This window comes from Carcharhinus amblyrhynchos, unplaced genomic scaffold (assembly GCF_965287045.1).
Source record: "Carcharhinus amblyrhynchos unplaced genomic scaffold, sCarAmb.v2.hapA scaffold_49, whole genome shotgun sequence".
NCBI lineage: Eukaryota > Metazoa > Chordata > Chondrichthyes > Carcharhiniformes > Carcharhinidae > Carcharhinus > Carcharhinus amblyrhynchos.
The window spans coordinates 2,814,721-2,842,062 of NW_027649790.1; the positions used below are offsets into that span (position 1 = coordinate 2,814,721).

At 42.5% G+C, this 27,342-nt stretch overlaps 1 protein-coding gene across 4 annotated transcripts in view; it reads left to right on the forward strand.

The window, feature by feature from the left end:
- Window positions 1–27,342, forward strand: part of cdon (cell adhesion associated, oncogene regulated) — a 194,762-nt gene that overhangs the window by 115,429 nt on the left and 51,991 nt on the right. For all 4 annotated transcript variants that reach the window (XM_080182261.1, XM_080182262.1, XM_080182258.1 and 1 more), the window contains 6 exons: window positions 12,946–13,083; window positions 14,602–14,877; window positions 19,021–19,167; window positions 21,371–21,514; window positions 24,382–24,669; window positions 25,834–26,103. In XM_080182261.1, the coding sequence (XP_080038387.1) occupies window positions 13,008–13,083; window positions 14,602–14,877; window positions 19,021–19,167; window positions 21,371–21,514; window positions 24,382–24,669; window positions 25,834–26,103 (1,201 nt within the window). In that variant the 5' untranslated portion in view covers window positions 12,946–13,007. The remainder of the gene's footprint in view (window positions 1–12,945; window positions 13,084–14,601; window positions 14,878–19,020; window positions 19,168–21,370; window positions 21,515–24,381; window positions 24,670–25,833; window positions 26,104–27,342) is intronic.

Consider the following 27,342-nt stretch of genomic DNA (forward strand, 5'->3'; position numbering starts at 1 on the left):
CTTCTAAAAAGTACACACATGAGCATTTGAAATGTCATAGCATTCAAGGCTAAGGGCTGGAAAGTGAGATAAGTGAGATAAGTGTAGATGTCACGTATTGTTGATGGAGACTCGATGGGCTGAAGGGGTGGCATGGTGGTACAGTGGTTAGCACTGCTGCCTCACAGCGCCAGGGACCCAGGTTCAATTCCGGCCTTGGGTCACTGTCTCTGTGGAGTTTGCACATTCTCTTGTCATGATAAACGTCCCCTCAGTGTACCCGAACAGGTGCTGGACTGTGGCGAGTAGTAGATTTTTGACAGTAACTTCATTGCAGTGTTAATGTAAACCAACTTGTGACTAATAAATAAACTATACTTCTGTATTTTGTGGCTCTGATTACTGGGTTATTTCATATCTAGGTAAATAATTGGTAATGCGACACTTTTGTAAAAGAAAATGACTATAAAGCTTGAAGGTTAACCTAATCTGATGCAATCTGTATGATTGCCCACACCATCACACGTTACTGTTATCTTACCAAGAAGATTATTTCTGATTTGATTTATTATTGTCAGATATATTAGTATATTGTTTCGTGCATAGCTATTGAAAAAAAATCAACTCAATATAAGGTATGTCCATTCAAAAGTCTGATGGCAGCAGGGAAGAAGCAGTCCTTGAGACGGTTGGTACGTAACTTCAGACTTTTATGTTTTTCATAAGAACATAAGAAATAGGAGCAGGAGTAGGCCATCTAGCCCTTCGAGCCTGCTCCGCCATTCAATAAGATCATGGCTGATCTGTCGTGGCTCAGTTCCACATTCCCGCCCTCTCCCCATAACCCTTAATCCCCTCGCTTATCAAAAACCCATCAACCCGCGTCTTAAAAATATTTAGCGAGGCAGCCTCCACCACCTCAACGGCCAGAGAATTCCAGAGATTCACCACCCTTTGAGTGAAGAAGTTCCTCCTCAACTCCATTCTAAACCGCCCCCCCCCCCCCCTTTATCTTGAGGCTGTGCCCCCTAGTCCTACTGTCCTTTCTGAGCGGGAAGAGTCTCTCCACCTCTATCCTATCCATCCCATTCATCATCTTATATGTCTCAATGAGATCTCCCTCATTCCTCTAAACTCTAACGAGTACAAGCCTAGTTTATTCAGCCTCTCCTCATAGCTCAACCCCCTCAACTCCGGTATCAGCCTAGTAAACCTCCTCTGCACTCCCTCCAAGGCCAAAATATCCTTGCGTAAGTACGGCGACCAAAACTGCACACAGTACTCCAGCTGCGGCCTCACCAATGCCCTATACAGCTGCAGCAAGACCTCCCTACTTTTACCTTCAATCCCCCTCGCTATGAAGGCCAGCATCCCATTCGCCTTCCTGACCACCTGCTGCGCCTGCAGGCTGGGTTTTTGCGACTCATGCACAAGGACCCCGAGGTCCGTCTGCACCGTCACCTGCTGCAGTTTTTCGCCACGTAAGTAATAGTCCTTCCTACCATTATTCCTACCAAAGTGGACTACCTCGCACCTGCCAACATTAAATTCCATTTGCCAGTTCCTGGCCCATTTGTCCAGCCTATCTAGATCCTTCTGCAGACTCTCCACACCCTCCGCGCAATTTGCCGTTCCACCAATCTTGGTGTCATCAGCAAATTTCGACACCATACACTCGGTTCCCTCCTCCAGATCATCTATATAAATGGTAAATAGCTGAGGCCCCAGCACTGACCCCTGGGGCACTCCACTAGTCACCAACCGCCAATCCGAATAGCACCCATTGACCCCCACTCTCTGCCTCCTATTTGACAACCAATCCTCTATCCACGCTAACACCCTACCCCCAACTCCATGCCCCCTTACCTTCTGCAATAACCTCTTGTGAGGTACCTTGTCAAACGCCTTCTGAAAATCAAGAAAGACCACGTCCACTGGCTCTCCTCTATCCACCGCCCTGGACACTTCCTCATAGAACTCCAATAAATTTGTCAGACACGACTTCCCCTTAACGAAACCGTGCTGCGTCTGCTCTATCAAGCAATTCCTCTCAAGATGCCTCGCTATTTCCTCCTTGATGACGGATTCTAACATTTTACCTACAACAGACGTTAAACTAACCGGCCTATAATTCCCTGCCTTTTGCCTGCCACCCTTCTTTAACAACGGCGTAACATTAGCCGCTTTCCAATCTTCCGGCACTTCCCTGGAATCCAGCGACGTTTGGAAAATAACCACCAAGGCATCCACTATAACCTCCGCCATTTCTTTCAGAACCCCCGGGTGCATTCCATCCGGTCCTGGGGACTTGTCCACAATCAGTCCCTCCAGTCTGTCGAGCACCGCCTCTCTAGTAACAATAATGCCATTGAGACCCTCCAGTCTTACCACCTTTCCATCGCTAACACCCGGCAAATTATTCACACCTTCCTTCCTTTTGTTCCTCCGAAACAAAAAAGTTATTCAAGACCTCAGCCATTTCCCCATCCCCTACCACTAAGTCCCCCCTCTCATCCTCTAAAGGTCCAACGTTCACCCTAGCCAGCCTCTTCCTTTTTATATATTTATAAAAACTCTTGCTATCCTTTTTTATATTAAGCGCTAGCCCAGCTTCATAGTTTCTCCTACCCCTCTTTATCAACTTCTTTGTCAATCTTTGTTGACATTTAAACCTCTCCCAATCCTCTTCTCACCCACTACTCTTAGCTACTCTAAACGCCTCCGCTTTTAGTTTAACACTTTCCTTCACCTCCTTCGTTATCCACAGCTTATTACCTCTCCTCCTACGGTCCTTTTTAACCATCGGAATAAATTTCTGCTGAGCACCAAGAAAGATCTCCTTAAAGATCCTCCACTGCTCCTCAGCAGACCTACCTTCCAACGTGCTCCCCCAGTCCACATTCGCCAATTCTTCTCATCCTACCGTACTCCCCTCTGTTCAAACAAAGGACGCGTGTCTGGGAACCCACTTTCTCCTCCTCCATCTGCACCAGAAACTCCACCATACAATGATCACTCTCCCCAAGAGGATCCTTCACCGCAAGGTCCCTAATTCTACCCACCTCGTTACATAACACCAGATCCAAGATAGCTCGCTCCCTCGTTGGCTCCAACACACACTGTTCAAGGAAACTATCCCAGCAGCATTCCAAGAACTCCTCCTCGAGCCCACCGCGTCCAACATGGGTCGACCAATCAATATGTAGATTGAAATGTCCCATAATTATGGCCGTTCCATTCCTGCACGCCGCACTTATTTTCGCGTTAACAGCCCGCCCCACCTCCAGATCATTATTCGGGGGCCTATAGACGACACCCACCAGCGTCTTCCTCCCTTTGCTGTTCCTAATCTCCACCCACAACGATTCCACTTTCTGCTCTTTGGTTCCTATATCATCCCTTGCTACCACCCTGATGCTATCCTTAATCAGCAGAGCTATGCCTCCCCCCCCCCCCCCCCCCCTTTTTCCTCCTGCCTATCCTTCCTAAACACTTGATACCCCTGGACATTCAGCTCCCAGTCCCTGTCACCTTGCAGCCACATCTCTGTAATGGCCACCAGATCATATCCATTTGTACTGATCTGCGCCACCAGCTCATCCACTTTATTCCGAATGCTTCGTGCATTCAGATAAAGTGCCTTCATCCCAGCCTTCACCTGGACCCTATCTGCCAGAATGCCACCAACCATACTCACGCCCCCTACTCCCTTTATTATTGGGACTTCCTCGGCCTCTTCCCTTACCTGTACCCTTTCCTTAACTTTAGACCCTGTAATGTCACCTACCCTCGCACCTTCCGCCCCCCCCTAATTAACCTAAAGCCCTGTCTACAGTCCTATTTACATGATTCGCCAGGACTCTGGTCCCAGCACGGTTCAGACCAACCCCATCCTGCCCGAACAGGTCCCACCTACCCCAACACTGATGCCAATGCCCCATAAATTCAAACCCATTCCTCCCACACCAATCCCTGAGCCACCCACTCACTTCCTTAATCTTGTCAACCTTAAGCCCGTCTGCACTCGGTTCGGGCAGAGATAACCGCCTTGTTGGTTCTACTTTTTAATTCCATTCCCAGCTTTTCATACTCCCTGCCCAGATCCTCAGTTTGCATTTTGCCTACGTCGTTGGCACCCACATGTACCACAACGACCGGATTCTCACCCTCCCACTCCAGGTTCCTCTGCAGCCCAGATGCAACATCCCGGACCCGAGCACCAGGCAGACAACACACCCTTCTGTGCACTTTGTCATTGTGACAACGGACAGTGTCAATACCCTTCACCCCACTATCCCCAATTACTACTACGTTCCTTTTCACCTCCTCTTTGCCTATGTCCTGCTGCATCACTGTACTGTGTGCAGTTTGCTCACCAACCTCACCTCCCTCGTTCTCGTCCAGACTGGAAGCAAGAACCTCAAATCTGTTATGCAGATTGAGAGGCTGAGGCATCCGCGCCGCCCCCCTCCCCCCTTCCTCCACGCCGCCCCCCTCCCCCCTTCCTCCGCGCCGCCCCCCTCCCCCCTTCCTCCGCGCCGCCCCCCTCCCCCCTTCCTCCGCGCCGCTCCGCAGCCCCCTCTTGTTTCTGACTGTTAGAGTTAGCCAGTCTAGGGGGGGGTGGATGTCACTTGCACCCTATTGACAATGGCACCCTCTTCTCCCCCTGATGAGCCTCAGTGTCTGTAGCTCAGAGGCCAGCTCATCTACCTTGAACTGGAGCTCCTCCAGCAACCTGCACTTACTGCAGACATGGTCACTGGGAATGACCCTGGGGTCCACCAGCTCCCATATCATACAGAAACAACACATCACGTGCCCCTCCATTATTCACTGTAGTAATATTGAAAATTTCCTCACGAACTTACCTGGCCCTTTTTCTCCCAAGCCCTTTTGATCCTAAGCCCTAACAGCTCTCTCACTCTGCTTCCCACTCACTCCGCTGCCCGCTGTCTACACCAGGCCTCCTTTTAAACCTGGCGCTGTTTTAAAGCCTGCTCCCCCACAACTCCCTGCAATCCACTCCCTTAGAATTCTTAAAGCGGTAAATACAAAAAGCCCGCAAAAATGCTTTTAAATGATTTAAACAGTTCTACAAGGTAAGTTCTTACTACAAAAGTGCTTTAAACTTATTTAAACAGGTTTTTAACAGGTAATTTCTTATGTCTCTCTGCTCCTTCACTCGTCTGCTCCAGCAAACAATGCCTAATGGAAAAAGGTGGAAGACAGAATGTCCTGGGTGTGGGGACTCTTTGATTATGTTGGCTGCTTTTCCGAGGCAGTGGGAAGTATAGAGAGCCATTGGATGGAAGGCTGGTTTGTGTGATGGATTGGGCTTTGTCCATGGCCTTTTTGTAGTTTCCTGCTCTTCAACAGTGCAGGAGCCATAGCAAGCTGTGATACAACCAGAAAGAATGCTTTCTATGGTGCATCTGTAAAAGTTGGTGAGAGTCGTAGCTTTTCTGCCAAATTTCCTTAGTCTCCTGAGAAAGTAGAAGTGTTGATGGGCTTTCTTAACTATAGTGTCAGCCTGGAGGGACGCAGAACAGGATCCGTTGCAGAAATTGCACTGAGGGGGTTTTTGGGATATTGGTAAATTTACTAAGATGTGAACTGCATCTATCAAGTGCTTCTAACATGTCTGTGTCGTGCAATGCATGGAAGGATGGTTGTGTTAATATTGAGGATTCCTCTTTTAGTTATTGATTTTTTGAAGAGTGTGAATTTCCAGAACACTCGTATATTTTACAGAATGCTACGCATTTCGATTGGACGGTCGTGGAAGGGTAACATTAATACACTGAGCTTAGTTGGAAGTCTCATTACACCAGGTTAAAGTCTAACAGGTTTATTTGGTAGCTTGAGCTTTCGGAGCACTGCTCCTTCATCAGGTGAGTGGAAACTGAGTTCACAGGGCATATATAGACACAAACTCAATTACACGATAATAGTTGGAATGCGAGTCCTAACATGTAATCAAGTCTTTACAGGTACAGACAATGTGAGTGGAGAGAAGATCAAGTACAGAAGATGTGTGAACTGTCTCAAGCCAGGATAGTTAGTGAGATTTTGCAAGCCCAGGCAAGTTGTGGGAGTTACAGAAATTGCACTTGGAGGGTTTTTGGGATATTGGTAAATTTACTGGGATGTGAGATAATGTGACATGAACCCAAGCTCTCAGTTGAGGCTGTCCTTGTGTACGGAACTTGGCTATAGATTTCTGCTTGGCAATTCTGCGTTGTCATCTGTCTTGAAGGCCACCTTGGAGAATGCTTACACAAAGATCAGAGACTGAATGATCTTGACTGCTGAAGTATTCCCTGATGGGAAGGGAACACTTCTGCCTGGTGATTGTCAAGCGGTGTGCATTCATGCATTGTCGTAGTGCTGGCATGGTCTCGCCAATGTACTATGTCTTGGGACATCCTCTCCTGCAGTGTATCAGGTAGACAACATTGGCCAAGTTGCAAGAGTATGTGTCGTGTATCTGGTGGATGGTGTTTTCATGTGAGATCGCAGCTAACGTTGTCTACCTGATGCGCTGCAGGAAAGGATGTCCTGAGGCATGGTACATTGGTGAAACCATGCAGAAGCCAAGACAACGGATGAATGGACACTGCTCGACAATCACCAGGCAGGAGTATTCCTTTCCTTTCGGGGAACAGTTCAGCAGTCAAGAGCTGAAACCTCTGATCTTGGGATAAGCATTCTCCAAGGCGCCCTTCAATACACATGACATGCAGAATTGCCGAGCAGAAACTGATGACCAGGTTCCGCACGCATGAGGGACGGCCTCAACCGGGATCTTGGGTCCATGTCACAATATTTGTAACCTCCCACGATTTGCCTGGACTTGCAAAATCTCGCTAATTGTTCTGGCTTAAGACAATTCACACCTCTTTAACCTGCACTTGACCCCCTCTCCACTCGCATTGTCTGTCCCTGTAATGACTTGATTACCTGTTAAGACTCGCATTCCAACCATTGTCTTGTAATTGAGTTTGTGTCTTGTTTGTTGGGAACCCAACTCCCACTCACCTGATGAAGGGGCAACACTCCGAAAGCTCGTGCTATCAAATAAACTTGTTGGACTTTAACAAAGTGTTGTGAGACTTCTTATTGTGCCTACCCCGGTTCAAAGCCAGCATCTCCATTACATTGAGCTTGGATCAAGAACCCAGTGACTAGGGTTCAGTTGTTGTCTTGACAGCATTAGATTGCAGGTTTTCAAATTGGGAATCTTATTTAACAAGAGGCCCATGTGAAATTGATATTGCCCTCTCTCCTTTCTAGTGGCATCACAACTGTTTATACTGTATCAGCTGAAGCTCTTGAATGCATGGTTTATCGTGACATCAAATTTTAACTGCTTCCCCAGCCACCCAAATAAAAGAACAACTTTATGCATTTTTTTATGGAAGTGATGAATTTCTTTAACTTTGTTTTCGCCCTGCCAGTCCAAGTAATAGTTCAATATATTAATGCTGTTTTCCTGCTACTGCACTACTTGTTTCAATGGTACTGCCTCCAGTTCCTGAACCAAACTGCCATTATTGGTGTCTGACCATTTACATTACTCTTCAAGAGTATGTGCACTTCAACTGCAATCACTGGACAGGGATCAAGAGCAGGAAATGGACTGATTTTTTCTCTATTTGTCTAGAGAACTAAGCCTATCCTCCTTTTTTCTTCATCCAGAGTACTAAGTCCATCCTAAGATGATAGTAGCTAACTTGGCACAGTACCAAGGATTCTGTGTCCTGTACTTTCTCAACTCCCCAATTTAGCCAAAGAGTGCAAATGTTAAATCATCTTCTGGAGTCAGTAAGCATTGTAAAGGCTAGGGGATAGGGAAAGGGATCTCAAAGGAGGAGTACCAGAGTTTTTTCATAATTAAATATTTAGCAGTGAGACTTGTATATCTGTCATGCCTCTCACAGTCGTCATTCCATTGCTTTCATACAAGGAAAAAAATGCTGATGATTTTAACTCGATTGCATTGTCACAGTTCAGTGACCACTGGAATCGTAGTCAGTTGGAAACATTGTAAAATATTTCCCTGTCGTGTAAAGGTGTTTGCCATAGCAAGGGTTAATGTGGGACTGGAAAACAGTACCGCCCATAGTGTGATGTAAACGGTCACATGACAAGGGACCTGAAGCAGTATGAGAGTACGCAGAGACCAGTGAAGTAGTAAGCATGGTGTTAGCTTAGTCTGGGCTACGCTTGTGCTTCAATTTTACTTTTGAGCAATCAATGTTGTGAACATTTGTTCAACAGTTGAGCTGTAGTGTTTTTTAGTAACATATTACATAGAAATATAGGAGTGGGAGGAGGCCATTTGGTCCTTCACACCTGCACCATCATTCATCACAATCATTGCTGATTGCCCCATTCAGTAGCCTAATCCTACTTTTTCCCCATAACCTTTGATACCATTCACCCCAAGTGCTATATCTAGCTGCCTCTTGAATACGTTGAATGTTTTGCCATCAGCTACTTCCTGTGGTAATGAATTCCACAGGTTCACCACTCTTTGCATGAAGAAATGTCTCCTCACCTCCATCCTAAATAGTCTGCCCTGAACCCTCAGACTGTGACCCCTGGTTCTGGTCTCCCCCATCATCGTGAATATCCTCCCTGTATCTATCCTGTCTACCCCTGTTAGAATTTTGTAAGTCTCTGAGATCCTCCCTCATTCGTCTGAACTCCAAAAACAATCCTAAACTAGTCAATCTCCCCTCATACATCATACATACATCCCTGGAATCGACCTGATAAACTTTGGCTGCGCTCACTTGAGAGCAAGAACATTCTTCCTCAGAAAAGGAGACCAAAACTGCAAACAATACTCTAGGTGTGGCCTCAACAAGGCCCTGTATAATTGCAACAATATATCCTGCTCCTACAGAACATAGTATAGTACAGCACAGTACAGGTTCTTCGGCCCTCGATGTTGTGCCGAGCTATGTCCAAACCCAAGACCAAGTTATCCCACTCCCTATTGTTCTGTTTCATGTACCTATCCAATAACCGCTTGAAAGTTCCTAAACTGTCCAACTCCACTATCACAGCAGGCAGTGCATTCTACACCCCAACCACTGAGTGAAGACTCTACCTCGGGCATCCCTCCTATATCTCCCACCATGAACCTCATAGTTATGCCCCCTGGTAATAGCTACATGTACCCAAGGAAATAGTCTCTGAACGTCCACTCCATCTATCCCCCTCATCATCTTATAAATCTCTAAGTCGCCTTTCATCCTCCTCTGCTCTAAAGAGAAAAGCCCCTGCTCCCTCAACCTTTCCTCATAAGACCTCCCCTCCAAACCAGGCAGCATCCTGGTAAATCTCCTCTGTACTCTCTCTAATGCTTCCACATCCTCCTTACAGTGAGGTGACCAGAACTGCACACAATATTCCAAATGTGGTCTCAGCAAGGTCCTGTATAGTTGCAGCATAACCCCACTACTCTTAAACTCAAACCTCCTATACTGGAAACCTCTCGCAATGAAGGGCAATATACCATTTGCCGTCTTTACTGCCTGCTGCACCTGCATGTTTACCTTCAGTGACTGTTGCACAAGGACACCCAGGTCCTGCTGCACACTCTTCTCCCAATTTACAGCCATTTGGGTAGTATTCTGCTGTCTTGTTTTTGCTTCTAAAGTGAAATACCTCATTTATCCAAATTATACTGCATCTGTTATTGATTTGCCCACTCACCTAACCTGTTGAGATCATCCTCGTCATTGTTCACCCTCCCACCTAACTCGGTATCATCTGCAAAATTAGATATTACATTTTGTTCCATAATCCAAATCATATAGCTGGGATTCCAGCACCAATCCCTGTACAACTCCATTAGTTACTGCCTGCCAATTTGAAAAGAACCCATTAATTCCTATTCTTTGTTTCCTCCTGGCCAACCAGTTTTCTATCCATCTCATACACTTCCCCAATCCGATGTGTTTTAATCTTGCACAATAATCTCTTACGTGGGACTTTGTCAAATGCTTTCCCAAAATCCAAATATGCCACACTGACGGGCTCTCCTTGTCAACTCTACTAGTTACATCTTCAAAGAATTCCAACAAATTTGTCAAGCATGATTTCGCTTTCATAAGTCCATGCTGACCCTGTCTGATCCCGCCACTGCTTTCTAAATGCTCCACTATAAAGTCTTTGATAATGGATTCTAGAATTTTCCCCACTGCCGATGTTGAGCTTTACTGGTCTATAATTCTCTTTTCTCTTTACCTCCCTTTTTGAATGTTGGAGAGACATTAGCTATCCTCTGATGTGCAGGGACTGTTCCAGAGTCCACAGAACCCTGGAAGATGACCACCAATGCAAACACTATTTTTAGAGCCACTTCCTTAAGTACTCTGGGATGTAGATCATCAGGTCCTGGGGATTTATCTGCCTTCGGTGCCATCAATTTCTCCACTGATATTGATCTCCCTCAGTTCTGCCCCCTCACTAGATCTTGCATTCTCCAACATTGCTGGTAACTGATTTGTCTTGTTTTTTGTGAAGACAGAACCAAAGTACGTATTCAGTTGCTCAGCCATTTCTTTGTTCTCTGTTATACATTCCCCCGTTTCTGTCTGTAGTGGACCTACATTTGTCTTCACCAACCTCTTCCTCTTCACCTGTCTATAAAAACTTTTAGTGTCAGTTTTTATGTTCCCTGCAAGCCTACTTTTGTACTGTATTTTCCCCTTTTTAATCAATCCTTTGATTAAATTGTTTGCTGAATTCTAAACTGCCCCCAATTCTCAGACCTATTATTCTTGGCCAATCTGTACGCTGCTTGGATTGGATACTCTCTCTAATTTCCTTGGTAAACTATGGATTGGCCCTCTTACCCATTTTGCTTTTGTGCCAGACACAACTAAACAATTGCTGCAGTTCCTCCATGCATTCTTCCAATGTTTGCCATTGCCTATCCCTTCGAGTAACTCTCCCCAATCTATCAAGGCCAGCTCACCTCTCATATCCTCATAATTTCCTTTATTAAGATTCAGCACCCTAGTCTCCAAATCAACTACTTCACTCTCCATTTTGATAAAAATTTCTAACATGTTGTGGTCGCTCATCCCCGAGGGGTTTTGTACAGCTAGATTGGCAGGATTCTCTTCTCATTACACAATACCCAGTTTAAGATGGTGTGCTCTCTAGTTGATTCCTCCACATATTGAGCAAGAAAACCACCCCATATACACTCCAGGAATTCCTCCTCTATGGCATTGTGGCTAATTTGATTTGCCGAATCTATGTGCAGATTAAAAGATTGGTAAATACATATACAGGGCGAGTGTCTAGAGAATCCTGTTGGTGTGAATGGCTGGAGAATTCCAATCACAATCTCTACATGTCTGATTATTTGGTGACCCTTTACCCTGTGTGATGATGAATATAAGAATTTGGTATTTCTTTTGAGCTTTGGAAGAGTCTCCAGGACTGGAAAAATTCTCATCTCTGTTCATATGGACCATCCTATTCAGAGGTGATGAGCCCCCAGGTGGTGGTAATAGGATAAGAATGGTTAATTCCTGAGGAAGTTGACAGGTACTATCTGGTATTACGTACTCGGCTTCAATCTTTCATCTTGAGCCATTGTAAACTGAAACCTAGTGAGTTAGTTGAACTAGGTTCCAGTTCCTTTCTACATTAATGTTATCTGTCATGTTTCACAAATACCATATAACCCTAAACCTGATCAATTTGTCCATGTTTAGAGGTCAGTGTAGAAGGGAATGCAGACTGTAGAATCTAGACGAGACGAAATAGAAAATTAGCTACATCTGTTCCCCACTGACTACTCGTGTAACTTGGGCAGTTGATGATGCTTTCGGAAGGATGATGTCCATTTGGTCACTGAGGTTTGCCTATCTCTCGCACAAGGGAATGAATGTTCTAATTCGGAGAGTCTAGAGATTGTGGAAAACCAATCCCTTTTTTAAGAAAAGGAAATGAATGAAATTAAAGCTGAGTGATTAGAATTGCCACTTTAGGGTGAGGCTGTTTGGGTACAACAGATTATTAAGCTGCTGTTTGTGTCTGTTTTTGTTCCCGAGGTCGCAACTGTTAAGTGGCCACAAAGTTTAGAGGGCTATCAGCCAAACACAGGCAAATGCGATTAGTTCAGTTTAGAAACCTGGTTGGCATGGGTGAGTTGGGCTGAAGGGCCTGTTTCCATGCTGTACATCTCTATGGCTCTATAGCTTGCCATTTCTCAGACGAAGTGTTTCCTTTTTACTGTCAGTGGTGTAAGTGGCTACCACAGACACACTAACGCCTGCTGCAGAGTTGAGCTCCATGTTTCACATTTGACTGCAAGCTTCTGTTTCTCTTACTGAAGTTCTGCTGTTTGTATGTTGTTCCTCCATTAGATTGCTTTAGGGTCCCCAGTGATCCAGAATTATATGACAAAGGAAGAAAGTTAGATTTATTGTGATTGCAGACATCCTATTAAACAGTTCAATCTCCATTTAATAACTTCAGTCTTGTGCATTTGCCAATTTGTCCAGCTTCTTGTTGCTCAGTTGAAATATTGATGTTTAATGGCATGTTTTTAAATGCTGAACTTGAGAACTATTTCCTATTTCTTGAGTCTTCCTTATTTTTGCAGTATTAGGCCAAAGACATAGTTCAATTTTCTTTGGTGTTTTGGGCACTTGTTCCTCCAGGATATGAAGTTTGATGAGCTGTTCTGTTTCCCAGTGGTCTCAGTACAGAACGTACCAGTATGACGGTAGGAGTTAGCTCCTCTAGGGAAGGAGAGGGAAAGTAAACTCGTCACATTCCTGTTGTTACATGCTGGTTTTTAACGTGTGCTGTAGTATTTGACCTGTAATTGAAGCATCAGAATTGGGTTGTGCCTGACATAGACATTATCTGTTTCAAACAGCTTTCCAGAAGTGGACTTTTTTATGCAGTAAACTTTTCTTTCTCTGGCAGATTGTGTTGGCCGCCCTGCCTTGCTGCAGAACTCTTCAGCCTTGCTTCGCTGTCACAGTGCAATGGATCCAGAGACAGGGCTTCTGCAATCGCTGTTGTGTGTGTGGCTGACAGTTCTTTTCTCCTGTATCAGGGCAGGTAAGCCATGCTAAGCAATGTGAGACTTGGTTAATTTAAAGAATTTTTGAACGCCAAGGCATTTTACCTTCCACGTTCCCACAGGCTACTGCTGCACAAATGACAAAATAAAGAAAATGCCTAAGGAAAAAAGGCCAATACTGTTCACCTCATTTTCACTTCTCTTATTATAACATCCAAATGTAATTTGAGCATTCTAAACATTGTGGATCTACTTCAATCAGCAATAGTTAAGAAAATTATTAAAAACTAACAAGTGTTAAATGTATTAAGCTTGGTATTTAAAGCTTACTGTTTGCAATATTAACATTCTGATTTTGAATGGGACCATCTGACATTTCTATTTAAATGGATCATCAACCTCTTTCTATTAAAAATCAGTGCAATGTTTGTGTGTGAATGTGTTGAACATTCATGTATCAAAAGAGAAGTTATTTTTAACACATTGTGCCTGAATTATGATAAAACCTACAATTTAGTTCCCTGATCCTTCACCTTGTGTGCCCATCCACATAATGCCTGAATTCCTGCAATCTTGCACAGATAAAATGGCCCTATGAGTTCTCATATTTCTTATTTGCAGAAAATGCTGGAACTACAGGTCTATCAGCATTTGTAAAAGAGAACAAGAGGTTATGGTGTTTCACATATCTTTTTGTCATGAGTTCTGATGAGAGGTTACATACCCAGAATATTGTTGCTTGAATTCAGGGGAGGGAGTGGCGTAATGATATTATCACTGGACTAGTCATCAAAAGACCCCCTCCCCCAGGCAAGATCTGGGAACCTGGAAACAAATTCCACTACAGCAGAATAAAAATCTGGAATTAAAAGTCTAGCTCATTGCCGATTGTTGTAAAAGCTCATCTAATACCTTTTAGGGAAGGAAATCTACCATCCTTAATTGGTCTGGCTTACATGTGACTCAGATCCACAGTAATGTGGTTGACTCTCAAATGCCCTCTGAAATGAATATTAGTCCAGCCAGCAGCGCCCACATCCCATACATGAATTTAAAAATTCTTACAATTTCCTTACCTTCGGGCCTTTTTGCATTTTCAGTTTCTAGGATTTGCCAATTTTCCTTTTTAATGTTTCTTATTCATTATTTTAAGCTTGGACTGTTGATTAAAGTCTATCTCAGAATCCCAAGACCTCTTTAGATTTACATTAATAATTTGAACAGGAAGTAAACTATTGTATGTGACCTGCAGCACCCCATGTGGCTCACAAAGACACAACTTCTATTACTATGCAGACCTAGCTTCCATTACCACGCAGACCAGGAAGGCCTCCGGTTTAATCCAATGTCTGCATGAGTTGACCTTGGTTCTAGTTGGGATGAGCATTGGAATTGGCTTCCATGCCAACTGTCTTATGTTTGTGTTTGTTGTGGATTCTAGTCCTTGCCCCATGCAAATGATGACGATTGCCATTAAAGAGAGACTATTATTTCAACATGATGATGTTTTCAGAAAATGAGGCAGTTTCTAACCAATCTCTCATTCTTCCACACAGACCTGGCCCTTCATTTCTCTGCGGAACCCCATTCCATGATACAGAAGCTAGGGGGACGGGTTCAGCTCCGTTGTGCTGTAGAGCCTGCCTGGGCACGCATTACATGGCACTTCAATGGACAGAAATTAACAGACAGTGGGCAGAATGGAGTAGAGATCCGGTCTGGGTCATTGACTATCTCAAATCTACAGACGTCCCATGTTGGGAGGTACCTGTGTGTGGCAAGCAGTTCTGTTGGTGCAATAGTGAGCAGACCTTCTTCCATTACCATTGCAAGTGAGTATTGTTTTGGAAATGGGAACACTTTACAGCAGCTTGTTTGACTGAGATGCGTATAGTTTATGGGGTGCCTTGGATCTCTTGATACCCTGTGAAAACTTGACCGTTAACCAGTTTAATGCATCAACATCAAATACATGGATAGTATTGGAGTAGTCATTTAAGTCCACCTTTCTCTGCATAATAGTTTTCCTGCCCTGGCTGGACTGTTCAGTGACAAGCCACTCTCAGTGCGTAATTGTGGCTGGAGGGTGGCAGCGATACGAAGTGCCGTTTATTTTCAAGTGGTAGAAGAAGACTTTTTTATGGATTGCTCTGTTGCAAAGAAATTATGTCCTTTTTCTTAAGCTTGCCTTTTCAATGCAGCAGATGCCAAGATTGGCTTCATGTCCCCTGGGCAAACCAGGAGAAATTTAGTCTCAGTTTTTGCTCGTAATCTTTGCTGGAAGTTAGGCAATGATATTTCCTCCTTGTTTGTGATGCCTTCTGTGTTGAAGTAGATTACTGACGCTTCTCAGGCTCAGCATGAAGGAATACGTAGGACGTGCAGCAGAGAAACAGTCAAAGCTAGTCCATGATGGTGGTTTTGTCCTACTCGAGCTTTTTCCCATTTTTCTTCTCATCTAAATCTATCATCATAATCCTCTATTTCCCCCTCCATCAAATGTGTTGTAGCTTCCCCTTCAATGCATCTAAACTATTTGTTTCAACTATTTACTGTGGTAGTATCTTCCACATTCTCACCATTCCTTGGGCGAAGAACTTTCTTCTGAATGCTTGGTGACTACCTTATATTGATGGTCCGTAGTTTTGTTCATCCCCTCAAGAAGCATTTTCTCTGTATCCATTTTATCAAAATCTTTCATAATTTTAAATCTCTATTAGTTCCCCTTAGCCTTTCTTCAAAGGAGAAGAGATCCTTTATGTATACCCATCCATTAGCCATATACATTTTCTCGTAACCCTCTTCCGTATCTCCATCTCCTTTTTATAGTATGGCAACCAGAATAGCATGCAGCATTCCTAAATGTGGTTTAACTAGGATTCAATACAGGTTTAGCACAATTTTTCCCACTTCTCAATTCTATCCCTTTTGAAATAAAGTGTAGTGCTTGTTTTTACTTTATGGCCTTTCGAACCTGTAAAGTGACTTTTAGTCATTGGTATATTTACATGCTGAGGTTCCTTTGTTTACCTAACGTGCCTGGACTTGAACCTCCCAACTAATAAATGATCTCCCTGTTCATACTAAAATGCATTACATTAACCTTGGTTGAGCTTTTCATAGAATCACAGAATCCTTACAGTACCAAAGGAGGCCATTTGACAACAATCCCACGCAGGTCCTATCCCTGTAACTCCACTTATTTACCCTACTAATCCCCTTGACACTAACGGGCAATTCAGCATGGCAATCCACCTAAACCGCATGTCTTTAGATTATGGGAGGAAACTGGAGCACCCAGAGGAAACCCTCACAGACATGGGGAGAATGTGCAAACTCCACACAGACAGTGGTCTGAGGTCAGAATTGAACCTGGGTGCCAGGTGCTGCGAGGCAGCAGTGCTAATCAGTGCTGGCCACTGGTGGCCACCTTTTGCCAACAGTTTGTCCATTCTGCAATTAATAGTTGGTTGTGATACCAAAGGCTGACCGACAGATTCATATTTGAACATGAGTCATTATGTACAGGATTGAAGGTGAGAAAACTGGAACAGTAACCCAGCAATTAATTAAGAGGCATGTTGGGTCAAATGGGACTATCCCTGTTCGTGTATTGCAAAGTCCCAGTTTGGTGCTTTGCCCACTCAGAGCATATATTGGAAAATTATGGAATAGACCTGACTATTTTGCATGAACTATTATTCTTATGTTTACAGAACTACAACTGTTGCTTCGTTTGGGTTTCTTAATGAGCAAAAATCTTCTCCTTTTTGCTTTTATTTTGCCTATCCCCATATCTTTTCAAGTTGGATTCTTTCCACATTCTTGCTAATGTTTATCTCGAACCATTCAATTTAGATGCTTGAGGGCAAACCTGATGATGACTTGGTACTTTTTTTTGATCCCCTCCACTTCTCTGCAGCCTTTTCTTGCCCCCTTCCCCATAGTGGCATGGCTGAGATTGCATCTTCATACAGCATAATCTTAGTAGGTAGTAACTGTGTGTGTTCCCGCAACAAATAGTTGGGAAGGGCAAGGAAGAAAAGGGAAAGGGCTGTTTCGTCCAACTGTTTTTAGAGACATTTTATCCTGTGGGCAGATCTGGTCTGACTATGGGAGTAACTTGCTGAAGATAATGTTCCCTATCTGTTGAAGGAAGAGAATGTGTGACTCTGTGTACATTTGAAATCCAGATTCCTGTTCAAAATGATTTGCAAGGAACCTGTGATTTTTTTTTGTTAAATTTTATTCCATTGAGGAACCAGCCTTCCGGAAAGAGCTTCACAACCATGTAAAAACTGTAATGGAATCTAATTCCCCTAACTGCTTTTTAACCAGACCACACAGGCAGGCAGCATAACTGGGACCTACAGTAAATGTAAGCATCTCCTCTCCTCTATTAGTTTGACCTGAGTGCACTGAAAGTATTAAAAATGGATGCAGGAGTCTGTTGATGAACACAAGGAGGATTGAAGGCACAGTTTGTGTAAAGTTCCTGACCATATTTCTGTGTAATCTTGAGCTGGTATGTTAGAAGTGAAATCTTAGCTTGATATCAAAAATTCTCTCTCACCTGAACCCCAAAGAAAACACAAGCTATGTCGCAATCAAAATTTGCATTTGGCTAGAAGGCTGCATTTTCAGAGTGTGCGCGTGTGAGCAGGTCACACCCTGGAACATTCTTCCTGTCTTTGTCTCCACTTTCCCCGAAGCAAAGAGAAAACAAAACCACACACCTGATTTAATAAGAACATTAAATATATCTCAATTCTATGGTTTATTATCCAGTTTTGATTCATTTTTGTCCTACTCCACCTTTAACTACTGTCACACTTGCGAAACATTGTTTTATTAAGGATCCCTGGCAGAGAGCTCAGAACTTATCCATGCAGTCATTTTTCTCAAGTCTGAAAAGTGTGTGTTTGTGTGTTGGCTTAGCACCCTAGACAGTGGAGTTTTGAAGCCAATCCATTTCACTTGGCAGTCGCATGTATGTCTACTTTGTAACAGTGAATGGAGAGCTGGGGAAATGGTTCACTTTGCAATCAAGAACATAAGTTTTGGGCAATTCTTCCTTCTCAGGAGGTATCTGCTTAGTTGAGATCAGTAAATTGCGTACAGCCTGGGAGTGAAAAAGACCTTCATGGTTTGGTGCCATGCAGAGTGGTTAATTTACCCTAACTTCTGTGTGACTAAATGTGATCTGACATTCCCAGTGGGGAGTGGTACTTGCATAGAGCATAAGACAGGAAATCAAGCCCACCTTAAAGTCAGTTATCCTTATAGCCAAAACTAAATAAGAAAAATATAGTGCTCAATTCAATGATGTCAGCATGGTAAAATTGTGTGCCTGGCAGCTCAGATCAATAGATGGTGATGAACTTTAGTAATGTCCTTCTGTACCACAGGAGTTCAGTAAGAATCAAAGCAAATGGCAGGTGATGTGATGCCGGACCTATTACTAGAGGCTTTTGCGAACTAAACAGAAGATCTTTTGATTTGAAATCCGAGCAGGCAAGGCTAGTTTGATTTGGTGGAAAATCAATCACATTTTGTGACCCTAAGAGTGCATCAGAAAAAACAAAAGTGGAACTTTTAACCCCTGGACTACTCTCCTGCTAGTCTGGTCAGCAGAATTTCCAAAGCTGGCAACATTATTTTGATGTTGCTGCTGATTGCTCAGGAACTGTGTATATGGATAAAGTGGCATTATAGGGTTTTTACTGTTTATAGAAAATCTTTGCATGATTGTAAATAGGCATGGTAATGCACTAGCCAGTAACCCTGACTGAGTAATTTTGTATGCCCAGGTTAGATACCAAGTTACCACTGTATCTCAGGTAGAGCTCAAGACGAGAGAAGCTGCTGCCTTTTTCAGGCTGTGTTCTGTGTCAGCTTTCATTTGGCCAATTAAGTTAGTCATAGTACATAATGATGTCCAAAGCTGAATGTTGTCCTTTGCTTTGTCTTTGTAGGTGTAAATGATTTCCAAGCACCCAGTCAGCGAGTAGTTACAGTGAATGAAGGAAGCACGGGCGTCATAGAATGTCATTTACCTGATAGTAAACCCCCAGCACTAATCCGCTACCGAGTGAGGGGAAAATGGCTTGAGCAATCTACGGGTAAGTGTGTCCTTTCTCAGAGCAAGCATGTGAAATATATTACTTTCCTGTCTAGTCAGTAACTTTCTAAAACTTTGTGTATCAGGTATTGTAAGCAGTTACTATTACCATTGCACATTCCGTTAAACATACCTAGGACAGATCCAGCAACACAGAGTAAACCTATCTTTACACTGTCCCATTTATTCCTGTCCCCATGGAGACTAATAGCCTTTAAAAATGAATTCAAACTTCCAGTTAAAAGCTGAATAAATCATCAAGATTTCATGTTTTAAGAAGTTCACTTTAGCAACAGACCAAATACATTATTGGCTAAACATTATCTTTGCAGAAAAGCTATACTTTACACCACAGAATGGAATCGGCACCACCCCACTTAGTTTTCATCTAACTGAAAAAATGCACATCACACATATGGTTTACACCGTCGATTTTCATGGACATTCACTTTTCCTGGAATAAGCCCAAAGTGATTTTTAGCTCTAGGGGTTTATTCTTGTTTTCTCAGCCAGGTAATCTGAAATCTGAGAACTGTCTTTCACAATGAGGTTTCCTGCTCCCAGAGACACTCTCTCCAGCCCACTCTAGGTGACTCTTCCAGTCTTATTTTAACTCCCCACAAATTTGGTCTTTTGATCCGAGCATGGGCTGCCACTTTAGGCACATACTGCACAGATTAAATACAGAATCCACTGCCCAACATGCTTTCACTTCAGAAGTAAGACCTGTACGACACCAGTGTGATATTTCTCTCTCTCATCCATCACAGAGTGAGACTGAGAATATTTATTTGTGTCAGTCATTTGCAGTTTTGTGATCCAGACATGTTGGCATCTTGAGTTGAATTGAAAGTGCCCTAATTCACACCATGAAGGACTTTGATAGTAACCAAAAAGGGGGGTCTTTCATCCCAGTAGTCAGAGCCAAATTCAACCCATACTAGAGAGGCAAAATATTGATGCTTTAAGCTTGTCTTAAAAGACTTTACAGTTTTTAAGATTGCCATTTTGCTCATTCTTTAGCATTCTGCGAGAGAGTCTTGATCTGTCTACTATTCTAACTGCTTCCTACTCATCCATGAGCTTTTGTAAAACAATGGGCTTAATGCCTGCTATTGGTGTACTGCTCAACATTTTGAAAGGGTTTATCATTCACTTAAAATAAGGACAACGCCAGATCATGAGTAAATATTTTTGGTTTATGGTTGGGATGCATTTACCTTCGTAAATCCCAGTAGAGTGCATGTAATTCACAATGAAGCACTTTGAGATGGCTTGACAAGACATGGTATGAGATAAATTCAGGTGTAGGCATTTTATTATTTTGAAATTTTGCAAACACTTCTTGCGTACAGAACTTTGCTACTTGTTATTGCATTTAATGTGCATTCTTTCCATTGTAAATTCTTCTGTCTGCATTTATAATGAAAGCTTGTGACACTGAAGTATCTCACTTTTGCATCACCAAGCTTTTCAGGCTGTACTGGATAGATGTTCTTCGTTCCAACTCTGCTTTTCTGCTTATTAATTGCTTTAAATTGTTATTTTTAACTATAAATTTTAATGTAAAATAAAAATCCTATAAAATTTAGGACAGAATGTATGACTTTAAAATGAGTTATGCTGACATACCTGGCCTTTTCATCCACTTCATCTGAAATTCACATTTGTTCTTGGCTTCCTACATTCTGAACCACTGCAAATTAACAAATCTAGTGATTTATTAAATTTGTGGAGCACGTATTTCTTTGTTAACTAAAAAAAGCATAAACTGTTACTCGTAGGGTGGGTGGGAATTATGATAAATCTTAAGAATGTCTTGCACTATCTAACACCTGCTGTTTTATAATTAGTGTATATCACCTTGAATTTGAGTCCTTAAAATGTTCAAAATACTTACTGAACTTTTCCACTCCTTTCCTGACTGAAATTTCAAATCTCTAAAGTAAGGGTTTAAACAAAAAGTTTTTTTATAATGAAAAAATACACTTAATTACAATAAAGTGATTAAATATATTCACTAAATTTTATTTTCCTTCACCACCAGGTTTTTACGAGAATGCCTCTGCTTCTCTTAAAATCCTGGACTTGGACTTGAAATTTTGGCTCAGAGGAAATTTGTGGGGCTAACACAGGCCCCTTACAGTTTCAGGAACTCCCTTATGTTGCAACAGTCTTTTTCCTTACTATGCTCTTATTTTCAGATAACTACCTGATCCTGCCTTCTGGAAATTTGCAAGTACTAAACGTCACACAGCAGGATAAAGGAACCTACAAGTGTGCGGCATACAATCCGGTCACTCGTGAGACAAAAATGGAACCTACAGGACATAAACTGCTGATTAGGCGTAAGTTTGCAGCCCAGATGTACTTTCACAATTTGAGCTATTGGAAACAGCTGAATGGATTGCTGTGCCCTTGACTGTTTTAGCACCCTGTTAAATCATAGAAACCTGACAATGCAAAAGGAGGCCATTCAGCCCATCAGGTCTGCACCAACCACAATCCCACCCAGGCCCTACCCCCATATCCCTACATATTTACTCACTAATCCCTCTAACCTACATCTGTCAGGACACTAAGGGGCAATTTAGCATCACCAGTCAACCTGACCCGCACATCTTTGGACTGTGGGAAGAAACCAGAGCATCTGGAGGACACCCACACAGACATGAGGAGAATGTGCAAACTACACACAGACAGTGACCCAAGCCGGGAATCGAATCTAGGTCCCTGGAGCTCCAAAGCAGCAGTGCTAATCACTGTGCTACCGTGCCGCCCATTAAGAATGAAAATATTAAAATGCTTGGTATGATGAGTGCTGTTGCCAATGTGGGAGAGAATCCAAGCTTAAGACCTCACGTTTAGCATCCAGATTGTGGGTTTGAATAGAGACAAGACTGATGGGAAGAGTATATCTCTGCCTGTTTGTGACAAATTTCTACAAGTAATTATTCAGATGCAATATTAATGCTCAGTACAAAAGTACCTATCGTTGAGCAGTAAATAATAATCTAATTTGAAGATCATAAAGGCTGGAGTGAGAAATGATTGTGTCAACTGGTGCAAAAAAAAACTTTGTTTAGGAGAAAGATGCATTATTCAGCGGTGGGAGATTTGCTGTGTCTCTGTAACCTGTTAAACTTAGTAAAATGTTTCACTACAAAACATGATGAAATATTCAATCTACAACGCTGACATCCCTCATCTTGATGAGGAAAAATGAATCTAAGGGCTGCAGTTGCACACTCCTTTCTCAGTTTTCTTAGCTATAATTGTGGCGAAGTTGACACATGCTGTGGTACTGCTTCGGGAACTCTGGCTTCAAGTGTTCATTCTTCAGACGGGCTCAGAGAGCATCAGGCTGTTCAACTGTTGTGAGAATCTCAGTTGTTCCAGTCCAATCCAAACACCTGCATGTATATTTTTCAACTCTGACTTCAGATTGTGACTGAAATTTTCCAACAGTGTTGGAACACTAAAGCAAATTGCAACATCCTTACTGTTGTCCTGGCTGAACTCAGCACAGACTGGCAAGCTAAACTTGTTTCTTCTGATCTATGTGACACTTTCTTTAATCTATAACGCAAGGTGACCCCCTCTGTTTGCTGCTCAACTACGTGTGGTGCTGGTGGGTTTCCTCCTGGTGCCCCGGTTTCTTCCCACAGTCTGAAAGACGTGATGGTTAGATGCATTGGTCATGCTAAATTCTCCCTCTGTGTACCCGAACAGGTGCTGGAGTGTGGAGACTAGGCGATTTTCACAGTCATTGCAGTGTTGATGTAAGCCTACTCGTGACACTAATAAATAAAATTTAAAAACTTTGCACTCGTTCCTGCATCTTAAATTAGATATATTGAATATGCACATAGAATGTGACTCCATTGTTGCGCAGGCAGATACTTGAATGCATTTTGATAAAAGCAAATTATTGCGGTTGCTGGAATCTAAAGCAAAAACAGAAAATACTGGAAAATCTCAGCAGGTCTGAGAGCATCTGTGGCGAGAGGACAGAGTTTTGAGTCTTGATAAGCATGCTCTGACGAAAGGTCATCCAGACTCGAGGTTGACTCTATTCTCTCTCCATAGATGCTGTCAGACTTGCTGAGACTTTCCAGCATTTTCTATTTTTGTGACTTGTATGCTTTATTTGTCTGGGCTGGAGCAGTGAATTTCATCTTTTCCCACAAATGAATGCAGGTCTCGAGGAGGACTTACATGACTCAATTTTATTTATTTGTAAATTTGTGATCATAAACTTTATATCCAGCTTGATATCTTAGCACTTCATATGTTATAAATAAAATTAGATAAACTACAGAATTTGCTTATCTAGTCACTTTTTTAACTTGTGTTAAACAGATGGCTAAACATAATGCTTAGGTTAACCGACACCCACTGTTTGTCCCCTGACGCCCACTTCCTCTGAATACATACGAAACATGAGCATTATCTATATAGTGAAAGCCACATTCTCTACTGCTCAAATGTGAAATATGGATAATTTAGCAAGGGAAGAAAGCAATCCGGATGGAAGGGTGATCATCCTTGTGAGCATATCCACATCACAGTTAATCTCTAACCATCTGAGTCTGAAAAGTGATTCAGTACTTGTCTGATAAAAGCAGCAATAGGAAATGAAGTCATAAATTTTGTTTTTCTAACTTATCACTGTTGCTTTTTTATGTAGTATGGTTGCATCACTATTATTCAACTGACAAATAAACAACAATTTTATCTGATAGTGCATGCTCAGTCTGAATTATGAAAGGAGGCTTCAATATTATCTTCTTACTCATATCTCCCCTCGGCTTGAATCTGAGCACTTCCATTTGTTCCCCTCTTTCATATTCCTTCAGTATTTATTTTTCTGATGCTCATATTCCCCTGCTCGCTCTTCAACTTTCCATCTCATTCTCTCTTGTTTTATTTCCCCCGTAAGTCTTTTAATCACTCGTCCTTTCACTTTATATCCAACACTTTACTTTGCCTTGCATATATTCTTGTTTTCTTGTAGCCTTTTGCCTGCACTCGAGTCATTTTATTGCCGCCTTAAGTGCACTTTTTTTGCGCACGCATTCAACCCTTTTCTCTTGTGCTCATTCACTTTCTTTCTTTGGCTGCCCATTGGAAGATGTGTGTCAGGGTGTGTGCACACTATTTGGTCTAATGGTCGAATACTGCAAATTGCAATTTCTCCCTTCTTTTCCCACAGGAGCTACAAACAATTCTGCGCACATCATTTATCCCACAACCTCACAGAACATAACAGTGATTCAAAACAATCCTCTTATTCTGGAATGCGTAGCGAGTGGAGTCCCAACCCCACATGTTCGATGGTTAAAAGATGGCAGAGACTTGTCAGGAAAGGAAAGGTGGAGACTCGTACACAGTAACCTGGTTGTTGATCATGCTGGAGCACTGGATGTAGGGAACTACTTGTGTGTCGCTGAAAATGGAGTGGGGGAGCCAGTATCTGCAAATTACACAGTTATTGTTCATGGTAAGTGAGTTTCTTTTATGTATATCTGTTTTACCTCTTTTTCATTTTCTTCATTCTTCTGCTGAGGATGCTGGCTTATAATGGCCTGAGGGTTCAGTGGTGCCAGCTGATCACTCCCTATTGTGCTGTAGGGGGACACTCGCCATCAAAGCTCACCCGTGAAGAATGTCAGAAAAATATTTGGCATCAGGGTTGTGCCCAGTCCTGTCCTGACCCAGTATCGGTTTCCCATCCACACCATCTCATCAGCACAAGCTGAGGCCATGGAAAGAGAGATGACTAGGAGCAGAAATCTGTTTATTTTCCCTTGTGGGCACCAAGATGCATTGTTGGCTAGCTTTGCACAGAGTGCAGATTAAAACTTCCCGCATGGCTCGGGACTGGATAAACTGTGGAATTTGACTTATTGGACAACTGAATTCCCGTTTTTTGTGCTCCTGGCACACGGTACTCCAGTGGGTGCGCAAAATCAGAAAACTGGTCCTTGTTTTTACTTCTAGGGTAACTGTAATATGATGAAGCCAAATAGAACAGTGAGCTGACTGACAGAAACCCTCTATTCCTGTCACCTTCAATCCCACATATGGTGGTGAACGAGATGATTTCTCTTTTGAATGTGATTTTAGAAGCTACTTGATTCCTTGGCTTAGTGAACATTGATGTATATTCTATGGGATGACATGTTTAGTTGTTATGGATCATGCAGGATTAATGGTGACCTATTGAATGCCATCAATAGAGACCACTTGGTAGCTGTTAGTTGTCTGAGTACTGAGTTTCTGCTTAAAATGACCCATAAACTGTTGCTATCACATGAGTTAAGTTTACCATCTGACATACAAAGTCAGGAAGAAACAGTAACCACTTAAAATAGCATGGGAGTGATTAAAATATGTACAAAAGTAGCTCCAGTTGAAATTTGATCCCACAGTGGAAAAAGTGGTGTGTTGTCAGCATGGCAAGTGTACAGCATCATGGAGAGGGCAGCCAGACTGAAGAGAAACTGGCCGATATGGGGTGTATAGTTGGTGTATCAGAGAGGAAGACACTCACTGACACTGATACCCAGATTGAGACATCACAAATGCCCTGCTATTTTCAGCACTTCTGCTTGTCAAATCTATTTGAATGTTAAATTATTTTACTTTTTTTTAAACTTTGTAGAGCCTGCTACAATTGTCAAAGGGCTGCGAGATCTGACTCTATCCATGGGATCCACAGTACATTTAACTTGTGATTATTATGGAAATCCACAACCCAATATCACCTGGTACCACAACGCAGTCACTGTGCAAGCGGGCCTTCGACACTTGATCTCTGGAAATAGATTGAAGATTATGGGACTCATTGCTGCGGATGCTGGGATGTATCAATGTTTGGTGGAAAACCAAATTGGTTCTGTGCAATCATCAGCTAGGCTTATGGTCCAATCAGGTACATAGCAGCTTAATAGAATGTTCCATCCACCTTCTCCTGCCCTAGATGTTAAACTTCTTATTATCAGTCTGAATAACAGGTTTAATTTAAAATATGTGCAACTGTTCAGGTAGCAATACATAAAGGGCATGTCCCGTACACGCCTGGTATCTAACAAGATTTGAATTGATTTTTGTCCTGAAATTTTGCATCTGCTGCCCAAACTATTGGCATCGTCCACATATCAATTTTGATTCAGATGTTGGCCAAAATGATGTGGGTTAAATCTTAATCTGATTGTAAGAAAGATAGATTGGTTTGATGTCTGTCTCAAAATATATGGTAACCCCAACAATGCAGCGTTCTCTCTGTATCGTGCAGTTGAGGTATCCACCTATAAGAAGTTCTCCCAATGTCCTGGTCAACATTCTTCCCTCAACCACCAAAGAAAACAAATCATCTGGTCATTCCTGTTGATTGTAGATTATATACAAATTGTTTGTCTACAATGCAACAGGGAACACTTGCTTGCCCTTTCTTACTTGTAACTCTGTTCCTACCTCTTATAAGACTACCATCATTTGCCCCTCTTCATGAAACTAATGTTCAAAGCTTTCTTCTCTCCAATGCCAAATAATTTTTAAAAGTCATTCCTCTAAAATTGCTCCATAATTGCACTCTTCTCACTAACCTTTGTTTCCTGTTTTCCTTCTTGCTTAGCATCTGTTAATCTTAATGTGTCCTTGTATAAGTTAGTGAGAAAATAGAGTTCATCCACTGGTTCTGCAATTGTATTCATTGCCTTGTACGATACTGAATGGGTTCCAGGTTCAATTCCCAATCTCTGCTGAGTTAGTTAATTGCAACTCAACTGGCAATAGGGAGTGCTACAATTGGGCTTGGTGTCCATGAGTTGGGTTAGGGGGAATATTCACAGGGTTCCTGCCACTGATTGCTACCCAATGAGTATGAATGGAAAGTGTGCCCTGTGGTTTTTAGGCAGTGTTAATACCACTGATTTCCCTTCCCCTCTGATCGAGGTCAAATTATTGTCCAGGCGCACCTGTGAAGAATAACCAATTTGGTGAGATAACACACCCATCAGTATATCACCAAGGAGGAAAAAGTTGTGAAAAGAAAATTTGCAGAGGAAGATCAAGGAGTCTGTTATTTGTGGTCAACTTCCAATTTGATATTATTGAAGAGCAGAATAGTTTATACACCATTGATACTACAAAACATATGGGTGCTCTTTTC